The sequence below is a fragment of the Microtus ochrogaster genome, unplaced genomic scaffold (assembly GCF_000317375.1).
Source record: "Microtus ochrogaster isolate Prairie Vole_2 unplaced genomic scaffold, MicOch1.0 UNK31, whole genome shotgun sequence".
NCBI classification, from domain to species: domain Eukaryota; kingdom Metazoa; phylum Chordata; class Mammalia; order Rodentia; family Cricetidae; genus Microtus; species Microtus ochrogaster.
In genome coordinates, this window is record NW_004949129.1 from 1,069,381 (window position 1) to 1,083,020 (window position 13,640).

The window sequence follows — 13,640 nt, forward strand, 5'->3', positions numbered from 1 at the left end:
TTTTTGGTTCTTGGAGACAAAGTTTCCCTGTGTAACAGTCCTAGCTGTCCTGGAACTAGCTCTTGTAGACCAGACTGGCCTCAAACTCACAGGGATTCACCTGCCTCTGCCTCCTGAGTGCTGGGATTAAAGGTGCCACATTTTCCTTCTAAAGCAGATAGACAGGCTTGCCTCCATGATAGATTTCTAAGTAGTACAGGCCTTTGATGAAAACAACTCCTTATGGAGACAAGGAAGTTTAAGCAGTCTTCCTTGTTTCCAAAAAGTCAATATTTTAAATAAATAAATAAATAAATAAATAAATAAATGTCTCTCCAATACAAAAATTTCACTGGACATTCTTTTGCTCTTTTGTAATTTTATTATTTATTCTTTGAGAATTTCATACATACAATTTTGTCATGTTCTTTCCCCAACTCCCTACCTGACTAGACTTTCTTAACAGTGAACTAACAATAACATAATATTGAATACACAGTAGGCAGATAAGATTAAGGCCATGATGGAACAAAAGACAGGTCTTGTAGGGGCCATGGTAAGACAGACCTTAAGTCCCAGTACTCTGGAGGCAGAGGCAGACAGATCATCATGGCGAGGGCCATGGCAGCATGGAGAAGTAGCTAAGAAGCCTATATCTTGTAGTCAACAGGAAGTCGGGGTCGATTGAGCCAAGCTTTAGCAAAAGAGACTTTGAGGCCCACCCCCACAGTGATACACTTTCTCCATTGTTGGCCACACCTTCTAGCAGAGATATTCCTCCCAATAGCACCACTCCAGTTGGGGGCCATTTTCTTTCCAACCACCGCACTCTCAACAATACAGACTATTGCCATCACTCTTGGTTGTCCACCAGAACTTGATGATAAGGACCTTGTAATATTGAGTTGTAAGTGTCACTTCCAGCCTGCCAAGCGCTTTATGCTTAGACTCCAACTCCCAGCCTGCCAAGTGCTTTGCGCTTGGACTCCAACTCCCAGCCTGTCAAGCACTGACCCCCACAGGGTATTTAAGCTCACATGGAAAAGAGAAATACAAGGTTTTGGGTTTGAGTATGTGCTCCCTCTGTCTTTCCCTCGCCATGCCCTCCCGGCCACCCAGGAGTGTGCCATCTATTAAACACGGGCATTTAACATGGTTTAATCTGCTGTGATTGGAGTTCTTTTGTGTGGCTTGTCTTAAGATTTTTCCTAACAGACCTATGGCTAAAGACAACACACACATTGGCTCTATGTATGGAGCAGTCACAGTAATGATTGCTCAGAATGTGTCCTCCCTCCGGACTAGCTCTCAGCACTGGGAAATGTTATGCAGGCTTCTGGGACAAAATAATAATAATAAATAATAACAATAATAGCAACGATGATAATCAGTCATCTTACTTAGCTGTGAACCCTGTGAAACACTCATTGTGAGTGTGGTAATTGAGAAGTACATGTTCTTAATCACTAAGCCCTTCCTTACATACGCCCATTACTAATATTCTCTTTTAAATCCTCCATAGGGTTAGGGATGGCTCTGGGGGTGAATTGCTTGCTGTGCAAACATGAGGACCAAAGTTTAGATTCCCAGCTCCCAGGTAAAAGGAAGACTTGGTAACTAGTCTGCCATCCCAGGGCTGGGCTAGAGAGACAGGAGAATCCTAAGGACCTGATGAGCAGTCAGTCTAGATAAAATGGGGAACTCCAGGTTCAGTGAGTGATCCTATCTCAAAAACTAGAGGTGGGTGGCAAGACAGCTCAGTGGTTAAAGCACTTGCCACGCCAGTCTGAGGACCTGAGCTCAATCCTTAGAATCCAAATAAAGGTAGGAGGAGAGAAGCAACGCTCCAAAGTTGCCCCTGACTCCATACACATCCTGTGGAATACGCACATATAAATACATCAAAAGCACATGTATACACAGTAACAAAATTTTTAAAGATACAGGTAGGAACAATAGAAGAAGCTGGCCTCTGGCATGTACACACACATGCGGTCCAATAATACCTTATCAAAACCTGTGGGAACTAATACATGAATTCAGTAAAGTTGTAGAAAACAATATCCACAACTGAGAATCAGCGGCATTTCTATCTCGGGAATCACAAAGCATCACAGAACAAAGCAATCCGTCTACCACAGAACAAAAATACCTAAGGGAAAAGTGTAGTACAGGAAGTAAAGGATCATTACAGACCCTTGGCAGCTTGGGGGGAGGGCGGGAGTTCGGGGAGGGGGAGGCGGGAGTCCAGAGGGGCTGCAGACCCTTGGCGGCTTCCAGGGAGAGAGAGTTCATCTTCTTTTGAGGGTGTGGCTCCTGGTAGGTTATACAATAGGCAATCTCTTCATAGACATGCTTCTGGGAGTATATGAGCAGCGTAAATTGTAGCCAAGCGGTTATTTTTTTAAGAGAATACAAAATTGGAAAGGTAGGGTGTGACGTGAGATTGTGGGGTTGAATATCAAAATACAATATAGAAAATTCCCAAAATAATAAGTAAATGCATTTTTAAACATTACAGAAGAAATCAAAAAGAACATTAAGTGTAAATGTATCTCATGTTCATGGATAAGAATTGAAATGATTAAAATGTTTATATACTGAGTCAATAAAACCCTCTATTAAAACTAAGTACACCTTTTCACAGAGTTAGAAAAAAACAGTCTTAAAGTTCATGTGGAACCACAGAGCGTCTTGAACGGTTAGAAGAGAGAACGACATTGAAGGCATCAATCCACTTGATCTCAAAACTCATACCATTGTCAATAATTTAAAATATCATGTACCACCACAACATGGTGGAAGAAGAGAGACCAGAAATAAACCCACACATTTACAATCAATTTATTCTTTTAAAATCCCCAAACTACACACTGGACAGTATCTTCAATTGATAATGTGGGGGAACTGGAGAGAAAATGAAGACTTTGGGGCCTCACCTTACCTATATACAAAAATCAACATGAAATGGATTTAACTCCTAAAAATATGGCCTGAAAATTAGGGTTACTAGAGAAAAACATAAGAAAAAAATTCTTAACATGTCTGGATAAACTTTTTAAAGATATATTTCATTTTTAATTATATGTGCGTGTATGTGTGTGTGTATATACGTGTGTGTGTGTATCTGTAGGTGTGTGTTCCACATATGTGTGTGTGAATGCCCATGGAGGCCAAAAGAGGGCATCAGATCCCCTGAAGCTGGAGTTGTAGGTGATTGTGAATTGCCTGATGTGGGTACTGGAAACTAAATCTAAGTTCTCTGGAAATATGGCAAATACTAAAAAAGAGGGTGGGGAGAGATGGGAGGAAGAAAAGAAAAGAAAACCTAAATACGGTCATCAAATGAAACATTAGAAACATGGAACTATAAAATCCTAAAAAGCTTCCTCAGAACAAAATAAATAAATAAATAAATAAATAAATAAATAAATCCGAGTAAAGAACTGACCAGCACACTGTGAGGAGACCTTGAGAACCCAATCTCTAATAAGATTGTTAGTATTCGAAGTATATAAAGAACTTGACTAAATAACAAGAAAACAGCCTGATTTAAAAGACGTTCCTTTAAAGAAACTGTCAGTGGGTCTTTGAAGAGATATTCAGCCTCAATAATTGCATGGAAGGACAAGGGGGAAATGTTGGTCAGGGGCATAAAATTCCAGTTAGGAGACATAAGTTCAGGAGAGGCATTACACAATTAGGTGACTACGTTAATACCAGCGCATGCTTTGCTTGAAAATTGCTGAGTGTATTCTAAGTGTCTCACTGCCAAAATAGGTGAGAGGAGGGATATGTTAATTAGCTAGAGTCAGTCATTCCACCGCATGCGCGGAACGAAACATCGTATCCTATACGTGCGCATAGGTATATGTCGCTCAAATTTCATTTACATGTGGGCTTTTCATATTTAGGGTTTTCAACTGATATGTATGAACCCACACCCAATGAATAGTTACCATCCCATGGCTTTTACCTGAGCTAAATAAATCACGTAAAGGTGAAACTGTTCCTTCTAAGTTGGCTTCAAATTTTCTGGGGTCAGGAAATTAGCTGATGTCCTTCCAAGCTCCCACAAAACATAACAGCAATTAGAGGTGTGTCCCTAATTACCAAAGTGGATGAGCGGAGGAGACAACCGTGCTCACTCGGAAGAGTCAACAAAGCATGCTGCACGCGTCAGCAGAATGGCGGCTAATTTCCCATCAGACACCGTGACAACAGGACTTTGGAACAAATGAACAAACCACCGCCTCATGGTTGAAGGGGTAAGGAGAGGAATCGTGGCCACTGCTCAAGCAATGTAGGAAGGATTGGAACGACGAAGTGGAGTCTCAGACACATCAAAAGCTGCCTTGGTGAGATAACCCAGAACCCCCGATGCCAGATTCCTGTTCTGTGACGGAGCCCCAAGCGTTATCTACTCAGGCTAGAAGAGAACTATATGACTCACTGGTAATTTTAAATTGTAATAATGAGTCTGACATTACTCCACCCGGATCCATTCCTCAGATAAACACCAACCTAGGGGGCAACTGTCCTTCTACAGAGACGAGTCCGGCAAAGTTAGTTACTAATTAGAAAAAATCACCCAATTATGCTAACTTGCTGAGGGTGGCAAGCCAAGCTTTACTCTATGTAGGCAGAATTTCGTAGAACACCCTTGAGAAATTGTCTATAAAAAGGCAAACCAAGCCATCAGGGTCAGAAGGCACTCCATTCTGACTTTGAAGAACACAGCTCTGTGACCCGCTTGCCCCAGGATCATGTCTCTTCGTCTCTCCAGTGGATCCAGGAGGTCCTATGCCCGTCCCAGCGGAGGATCACTCAGGGGAACCAGCTTTGGGGCTGGGAACACTTGTGGCATAGGAGGCATCGGAAGTGGCTTCTCCTGCGCCTTTGGGAGCAGTTCTACAGGAGGAAACACGGGGGTGGCCAATTCCTGTGCTGGCTTCACCGTGAATGAGGGGGGCCTTCTCTCTGGCAATGAGAAGGTGACCATGCAGAATCTCAATGACCGCCTGGCCTCCTACCTGGAGAATGTACAAGCACTGCAAGAGGCCAACGCCGACCTGGAGCAGAAGATCAAGAGTTGGTATGAAAAATTTGGACCAGGCTCCTGTCGGGGTCTCGATCATGACTATAGTAGATACTTCCCGATCATTGATGACCTTAAAAACCAGGTAAGAAATTATATTTTTGCAGTCACATTGTGTAGTTTACTGTGTGAATTTCTCTTTACTGAAAAAGACCTGCTACATCTTATTTGTTATAATTCTAGTGACATATTACTTTACCAAGTAATAGTCAGGAAATAGTCAGGAAGTAGATTCGAATGTTTAACCTCGTGTTTAAAATGCCCTTGATGATAGCCTCATATTTTTTTGTTTGTTTTATTTTGGTCTTTCAAGACAGGGTTTCTCTATGTAGCCCTGGCTATCCTGGAATTCTCTCTGTAGACCAGGCTAGCCTTAAACTTACAGAGCTCTGCCTGTCTCTGCCTCCCCAGTACTAGGGTTAAAGGCGTGCGCTACCTACTTAATTTTTATCACTGGCATTTTCTAACACAATAATAATAATAATAATAATAATAATAATAATAATAATAATAATAATAATAACCCTTTGCCTTTTTAACTATTGCAATAAATGGCCTTTTAAAAAGTCACACTCCTGGTTTCCAGATCATCACTTCGACCACCAGCAACGCCAATGCTGTTCTGCAGATTGACAATGCCCGGCTGACAGCTGATGACTTCAGACTCAAGTAAGTTGTCCCAGAGTGAAGGGAATTCGTGCAGCCTTAATTCAAACTTCTTTTTAATCGCTCCATTAGAACTAGCCACTCTCATTCCGACATTAAAACACTTATTCCTGTCCTCAGTGAAGCTATGGTTACCTGAACAAAGCCAAGCCAATAAGATCAGTCAGCATCCCAGCAGGCAGCGCTGATTGGACTCTAGGGTACAAAAAAAGAACCTAGAAATGGGAGGGGCCATGCTGGGGGGTCACCCAAGGGGAGTGTGAGTAGGGAGCTCAGGGCAAGGTGGGTGTGACCAAGACACATCTTAAATTCTTTTAGAAAAGAACGTGAATGCTATCGCTTTTCTATACCTTGGCTAGTTTTAGTGATTGTTTATAAAACTAGTGCCCGATAACCTACTTCTTTTTTTTTGTCAAACACCTCTCACACGTTAAAAAAAAAATGGCAAGTGTACAATAAACTTCAAAAATGTCACAAAAGTGGCCAAATTTGCCACTTCAGAGGTCCCGAGTTTGGAGTATGCCCATGATTGGTGACCATCTCCAACCGGGTGACAAACTGGAAAACATCACTGCCACTTTTGAAGGTACGAAAATGAGCTGGCTCTCCACCAGAGCGTGGAGGCTGATGTCAACGGGCTGCGCAGAGTTCTGGATGAAATAACGCTGTGCAGAACCGACCTGGAGATTCAGTACGAAACCCTGAGTGAGGAGCTCACTTACCTCAAGAAGAACCACAAAGAGGTAAGGGCGTGCGTGCCTGCCTGCGTGGGTGCGTGCGTGCATGTGGGCGGGCGGGCGGGCTCTGCTCTGCTTCTCCACACTGCCCGCAGCAGATAACGCCCCCACTGGCCCTCACAGGCAGGCAATTGGTCCGAAGGCTCTTTGTCAAACCCACAGGAAGCCAGCTTCTCTTCCCAGGTGTTGAGTGGCCTGTATCTAGTCATTCTTATTCTTACGCCCACTTTCCCATGGCTGGGCGGAAGAACCCTGCTTTCCAGACCGCTTCTAAGATCAGTGGCTGACTGTCATTATAGCTGTTAAGTGGTCTACTTAGACAATTATATCTAATTAGACGAAATGAATGTGCTTTGAAAGCTATTCTAAGAAAACTGGATCTTAATTTCTGTGTAACAGAAGCGCACATCAACTTCTGACAGACGGAATATGGTCGTAATATTAAGACCCTTTTTAATAATATTTGCGTAAGTTCTTTCTTTGAGACTTTCAAGCAATAGATGTTGATCATGATCACCCTTCCTCCCCAACCCCTCCCATAGTCATCCTTTCCACCCCTCACCTCCCTACCCACCCAACTTTGAACTTTCTTCGCCCCTACCCTCATCGAGTTTAGTTTGCATGGCTTAACTACTCTTGGAAATGGGGCCCGCCCTGGAGTGAGGTCATTCCCAGGGGTCACAGTTAGACAAAACTGACTCCTCTGCTCCCAGCAGCTATCAAATGCTAATTGTGGCTCTACTAGATGGAGGATTTTGTGCCCAACTCCCCCATTCCTTCCTTGGATTTTGTCTGGCTTGAGCCTGTGCGAGTCCGGGGGATGCTGGCACAACCGCCATGAATTTGTACATGCAGCTGCCCTATTATGTCCAGAAATCACGGTTTCCTTGGCACTGTGCGCCACCTCCGAGTCTTCCGATCTTTCCACCCCCTCTTCCGCAATGATCCCTAAGCATTGAGGGGAGGTGTGTGGTATACAGCTCCCATTTAACACTTTAAATATATTCTTACTAGACACCATGATAGACACGAACCAGCGCATAGTTTCCTGAAGTGCTCACTTGATCACGAAGCCACTGTTTTTACACTCCATATTTTCTGCTTTAATAAAAGGCGGTGGGGTGCCTTTAAATTATTTTGGTATTTTTTTTAAATGGCAGAAGTTAAGACAAATGCTTAAATCCGGAGCTAGCATGCTACTTGGTTAGTCGCGAGGCTAGCTTGTAAACTAAACCGCTGGAATTACAGCATTTGTTTGGCACAGTGAGTTCACGTGTGGTTATAATCCACGGCAGTTACTCAAAAAACTGTTCATAAGCCAGGAGCAATTGACGTTTTAAAAATACTCTGCTTAAGGATGGGCCCACAGATCCCCAAGTTTTTCCTTTGTTTTTAATCTTTTTTTTTTTTTTAAAAGCTGGAGGAGTTTTCACTCAGCTCTGCAGTCTTTAAAGTCACCTGCAGAGACAGAGATGGTACAGTGAATTCACAGCAGGAAGGAGCTGGTCTAAGGACCAACCGGAAGTTGGCTTCCTGGAGGAAAGAACGCTGCCCTGACCCAGGAGCGAGGAGGAAGGTCTTGGCAGCAGACAGCGGGCCTGTGCTGTTTTAGATTGTACAGGCTTGGCAGGGACACCTGCTGTCCATGTACTTAGAACGGATTTAGCCAATAGCAACCCGTTCAGACAGAAGACTGTGTCGTCTTTGACAGCAGCCCAGATTCCTGCTGTCACGATGACAGGAATCATGAGAACCAGCACTCACATGTCAAACAATATTGCAAAGCCACAGTGTTATTATCAACCCTTCCTCTGCTCTTAACACCACCCAGAGAAGGATTTCTTTTTAATTACTTTCAGTTTTCAGATTAATCACAATTTCCCCAAATTAACATAGCTACAACTTGCCAGAACCAGAAATCACACAGGGATATGTGTGACTCCAACATCCAAAAGAGCACTGTAACCATTGTATAAACTTAACAGCTGGATCCTTCCTTGCCTGCACACACACACACATGTGTGAGCGTACACATTTATTTATCTATTTATATCATTAATTATCTAAACTAAACCATTTGACTCTGCTCAGGCTGTGTTCAGAGAGTAGTTGAGTTGAGAAAGCATTCAAGGTGATCTCTTACTGCTTGAAGAAGACAGACAAAGGGGTGCATATTTAAACAATCCAAATAAGAGCCAGAGGACAGTTCATTTAAGGGGTTTAAGGACTTGGATTTGTGAAGGAACTAAGACTTATTCTGGGTACCAGAGCTAAACTGAAGCCCTGAAGCCCCAGGGGCAGGGTTAGACTCACAACAATAAAGGGCTCTGGAGCCTTTAAGATTTCTTCCCAAATGAAGCAGGCTACTCGGTGATGGTTATCTTCACCAGCCTTGAGAGGTAAGCCAAGTGGATGGGAGCTATACAATGTGGAAAGGTGGTCACTGCAGAGACAAGGATGGACACCAGGATGAGAACTCTCCAAAGCTAAGTAAGCTTCTAGACTCCCTGAAAGTTCCACTGTACTTCAGCTCAACACCTCTCTGCCTCCAGGAAATGCAGGCTCTGCAGTGCGCAGCGGGAGGCAACGTGAACGTGGAGATGAACGCAGCCCCGGGTGTGGATCTCACCGTCCTGCTGAACAACATGCGAGCCGAGTACGAGGCCCTGGCTGAGCAGAACCGCAGGGACGCCGAGGCCTGGTTCCAGGAAAAGGTAACTCTCGCCTGACTCCGTCCCTATAGTCCCTATGCGTTTTAGTGCTGTTGCCAAGCTAAGATCTGCCTGTCCCTCTTGGTTGCCGTTTCAGAGCGCTTCGCTGCAGCAGCAGATCACCGAGGATGTAGGCGCCACCACCTCAGCCAGGAACGAGCTGACTGAAATGAAGCGCACGCTCCAAACTCTGGAAATTGAACTTCAGTCTCTCCTAGCCACGGTATATATGGAAGGAGTGTGTTATTACTCCCTAAGTTTGTTTTAAATTTCCACCCACTGGCTTAAAAACCCCACTTGCTGCAGAAAAGATGTTCACATAGGCTTTCATTTTGTTTTTTTGATTTTTTGTTTTGTTTTGTTTTGATTGGTTTTGTTTTTTGAGAAAGGATTTCATGTGTGGTTCTGCCTGTCCTGGGACTCACTTTGTAGACTAGGTTAGCCTGGAACTCCAGGGGATCTACTACCTGCCTCTGCCTCCCGACTGCTGGCATTAAAGGCGCACTTGGCTGACGAGCTTGTCTTGTACATCCTTTTCAATGACTCTGTATTCTTCCCGATAGAAACACTCTCTGGAGTGCTCCCTGACGGAGACCGAGGGTAACTACTGCACACAACTGGCTCAGATCCAGGCTCAGATCAGCGCCCTGGAGGAGCAGCTGCACCAGGTCAGGACCGAGACCGAGGGCCAGAAGCTGGAATACGAGCAGCTGCTGAATGTCAAGGCCCACCTGGAGAAGGAGATCGAGACCTACTGCCTCCTCATAGGAGGAGATGAAGGGTAGGTGAAGGTATTTAGGTGTGAAAAGCCATACGCATCCCACCCTCCACGTCCACTTCTTCCACGGCAGTGGGTTCCAACATCCACACAGGAAAACTGCACAAAGAAAGTACTGCATTGGTGTTGGGCATACCTTAAAGAACAACCGTTACTTGTAACACCATTTACACTAGAGTCAGTATGGTAAATGACCCTGAGATCCAAGACAGAGGAGACCGTGTGTAGGTTCTCTGTAAATACAATGCCATCCTTTGACTTTGAGTCCACTGCAGTCATAGAGCCTAGCTCTCCTGATGCGTGGGGTGGCCATCCCGAAAGGCACTTAATTAGATCAGAGCTGAAACTGTGCCATGAACAAACGCGACTGTCTGTTACCATGGGTAATGTCAAAGGACGGTGGTTTCCCCTGTCACCCACCGAATACGTTCTCCAAAGAGCAAAAAGAAGTTCTCATACTGGGCCTAAAACAGAAGGGATCTCTCCATGTCACTCTCTTGTGATGTTTTCACAGGGCTTGTAAGTCTGCCAGTTACAAGTCTAAAGATTATGGATCTGGAAATGCCGGCAATCAAATCAAAGGTAACGAAGCTAAAATGCCTTTGTTATGTCCAGTGCCCAGATCATTGCTTTTGGGCTGCCGTAGGACTTAGAGTTGATATCATTGCACACTAGGAGTCTCACTTTAGACCCCGGTGCTTATTTTAAAGTCAAATGTCACCATGATTTGGCCTAACCCAGTGGTCAAAAGTCACCAAAACTGAGTCGTGTCTGTGCTTTCTACCTACTCTGGTCTACATTGCGGGGGCGGGGACCGGATCATATTCCTTTATGTAACTTCTTATTCGTTTCCTTCTGGCTGTCTAAAGTCCTCTTTTAACTTGGCATTTTCAGATTCAGCCAAAGCCATTGTGGTTAAGAAAGTTCTAGAGGAGGTGGACCAGCGCAGCAAAATCCTTACCACCAGGCTCCACTCCCTGGAAGAGAAATCTCAAAGCAATTAACAAAGAACATAGCAAAGGAGAAAAAAAGAAACCTCGGAGAAGATGAGGTGTGAACTCCGCCTGGGAAGTGAGCAAGCCTATGAAGAATGTCTGACCTACTGCCTTCTGACCCTTTCCCTTTCTGAGCCATCGGCAGCCGAACTCCCCATCCATCTGGAGAGAGGTCGTGTGCAAAAGTGAGGGCTCACCCGAGTACCCCACCGCTGTCTGTTAGCAGCTCTTTACTGTCAATAAACCTCCCTTGAGCAACTAATCCCTAGTGCTGGCGTTGTCTTATCGTTGAAAGGGTCTTGGCCGGGCTACAGAATATGAACATTTAGAGGCTTTGGATTCACATGCAAAGTTTATAAGCTGATTAAGAGGTCTTCCCCCTAGGTTTTCACAAGGCTCTCTAGACAAGGTCAGAGAGAATAAATGTCCATCCACTGACAATTAGTCGGCCCCACTTTGACATGAGAAGCCTACTTCCTGTCAGGACAGGAAAATGTATGCATGACGCAGTCTTCATTCGATAGCTAGGAATAAAGAAAGTGTTTGTTTAAAATTATTGTAGAGATGAAACAAATCATCATAAGGTGTACTTTAAAGTGACAGAGGCTTTCAAGAAGTGTAATTTAGTTCAATTTCAATATCACTGTCTTTGTGAGTATATAGTAAAACAATATTCCAAATAGAAGAGAGATTAGAGCAAACGTTGGCTTAGAACCCAAATTCTATTGATAGAACCATCCATTTGTGGCTTTGCCATTGTTCTTTATTAGCCTAAATCGACATTACATAATAATGTGCTGAGCAATGACATTCTTATGCTTGTGTGTGGTGTGTTTTAATCATATTCACCCCCTCACACACACACTCTCTTGTTCCACTCCTGTGAATCCTCTCCCTCCTCCCAATGAGTCCTCCTTCTATTTTCATGAAGTGCATGTCTCTGTGTGTGTGGTTTTGTGTGTGTGTGTGGTTGTGTGTGTGTGTGTATTCCAATGAGTTTCATCATTAAGGCTGCTTACAGGCAAGTCGGCATCTTACCAATAAATTCCACACTGAGAAAATGCCTCTCTCTCCCCCAGCAACCATTAACTGCTTAAAATCCTCAGGAGTAGATGGGGCCTCTCATCCATTTGTCTCTTAAGGTTATATCATAGCAAATACTTATATCTCTTCACCACCAACAAAAGAGAAGCATGTTAGTTAGTTGGGGGTGTTGACTGCTCGGACATTGCAGCACAATGCTCTAATCTGCAAATGTGTTGATCTGTATTCAAACTATCCTCAGACACATGGGGCATGGGCCACAGGCTGGTCATGCCTGTTAAACGAACTGTAAACTTGATAGCCTTGCATCAGATCTAGTCCCTTATACTTAGCTGAACCGGTATCTCTGTGGCCGAATTATCTACGTTGTAATCCATGTGGGAAATTTTACTTTGGAGCGCTATGTGGAACATCAAACAGAGAAGATGATGACATCTTTCTCAGGGGCACTGTAATTACCCCTGGATTGCTTTTGTGATCATCTGATGCGATCGTAGCTAGAGGCCACGAAAGCCAGAATACTAGGTTACGTGAAAAGAAAACATTGCGATCGCAGAGAAAATCCCACTTCAAAAAAAATATCTCATGATAGTCAAAAAATGCTGAAAGCAACCCGTATCCCTTCTCTCTGCCCTCCCATGTCCCCCTTCTCACCTGCCATCCAATCTTCCATCACTGGCTACACCAATGCCCCAAACACAAACCTGTACTCAACTATACATTTATTGTGACAAATCTATGTACCACAAAAAGGAAATATCTAATATATGTAAATAAACTATGCATGGAAGCCTGCTGAAAAAGCTTTACCCTCTCCTGAGAGATTTCTGAGTGTCTCTTCACAATCTCCTTTGGTGCCATTGTTCTCTTGCTTGATATCAGCCCTTGAAAAGTATTTAGACAATAGAAATTGGCAAACATGACAAAATAGGACTTCTGTCTCCTTTTAACACACACGTGCACACAAATCTCAGCCTTCTTTGACACCCTCCAGTGGGTTTCTACAGCACATGACACAAGCCTTAAACATCTTTCAGGTCTTCTTATTTGACAATTAGTGATCGCTTATCTTGAGAAAACAGTATGATGGGTTTTATCTGCCTGGTTGTATAAAAAGGCATGCTTGCTTCAGGGCTAGCAGAACAGTTCAGTGAGTAAAGGGGCTTGCCTCCAAGACTAATGACCTGAGTTCAATTCCTGAGTGCCACATGGTAGGAGAGAACCAAGTTGAACCTGTGGCACATGAAGGCACACACACGCACTTATGAGCATACACACAAATAAAGAAACTGCCTTGGCCTTTTGATGGGCCAGCCCTTAGGTGGGTGGAATAGACAGAACAGAATGCTGGGAGAAAGAAGCAGAGTCATGCAGACGCCATGAAGCTCCGGCCCAAGATGGACATGGGTTAGAATCTTCCCGGTAAGGCACGACCCCGTGGTGATACACGGATTACTAGATATGGGTTAAAGCAAGATGTGAGAGTTAGCCAAGAAGAGGCTAGAACTAATGGGCCAGGCAGTGTTTAAATGAATGCAGTTTCTGTGTTATTATTTCCAGGGCTAAGCTAGCCATGCAAGAGCCAGGACGGACGAAAAGCAGGCCTGCTCGCCTTATCACTACAACATTATC

General features: G+C 44.0%; 1 protein-coding gene across 1 annotated transcript; it reads left to right on the forward strand.

Annotated features, from left to right (window-relative positions):
- Positions 1-4,731: 4,731 nt before the first annotated feature.
- Krt25 (keratin 25) lies at positions 4,732-10,975 on the forward strand. The gene is made up of 8 exons (XM_005368248.2): positions 4,732-5,162; positions 5,664-5,746; positions 6,330-6,486; positions 9,033-9,194; positions 9,289-9,414; positions 9,755-9,972; positions 10,484-10,551; positions 10,864-10,975. Exons 1-8 carry the CDS (start codon positions 4,746-4,748, stop codon positions 10,971-10,973), a joined length of 1,341 nt encoding a protein of 446 aa, XP_005368305.1. The 5' UTR covers positions 4,732-4,745; the 3' UTR covers positions 10,974-10,975.
- Positions 10,976-13,640: the final 2,665 nt, after the last annotated feature.

What these genes read in the sequence shown, in the direction of transcription:
- Krt25 (XM_005368248.2), top strand. Translation starts at nt 4,746, where the DNA reads ATGTCTCTTCGTCTCTCCAGTGGATCCAGGAGGTCCTATGCCCGTCCC. An exon ending in TTGATGACCTTAAAAACCAG is followed by an intron (nt 5,163 to 5,663) that starts GTAAGAAATTAT and finishes CCTGGTTTCCAG; the next exon opens with ATCATCACTTCGACCACCAG. An exon ending in GCTGATGACTTCAGACTCAA is followed by an intron (nt 5,747 to 6,329) that starts GTAAGTTGTCCC and finishes CCACTTTTGAAG; the next exon opens with GTACGAAAATGAGCTGGCTC.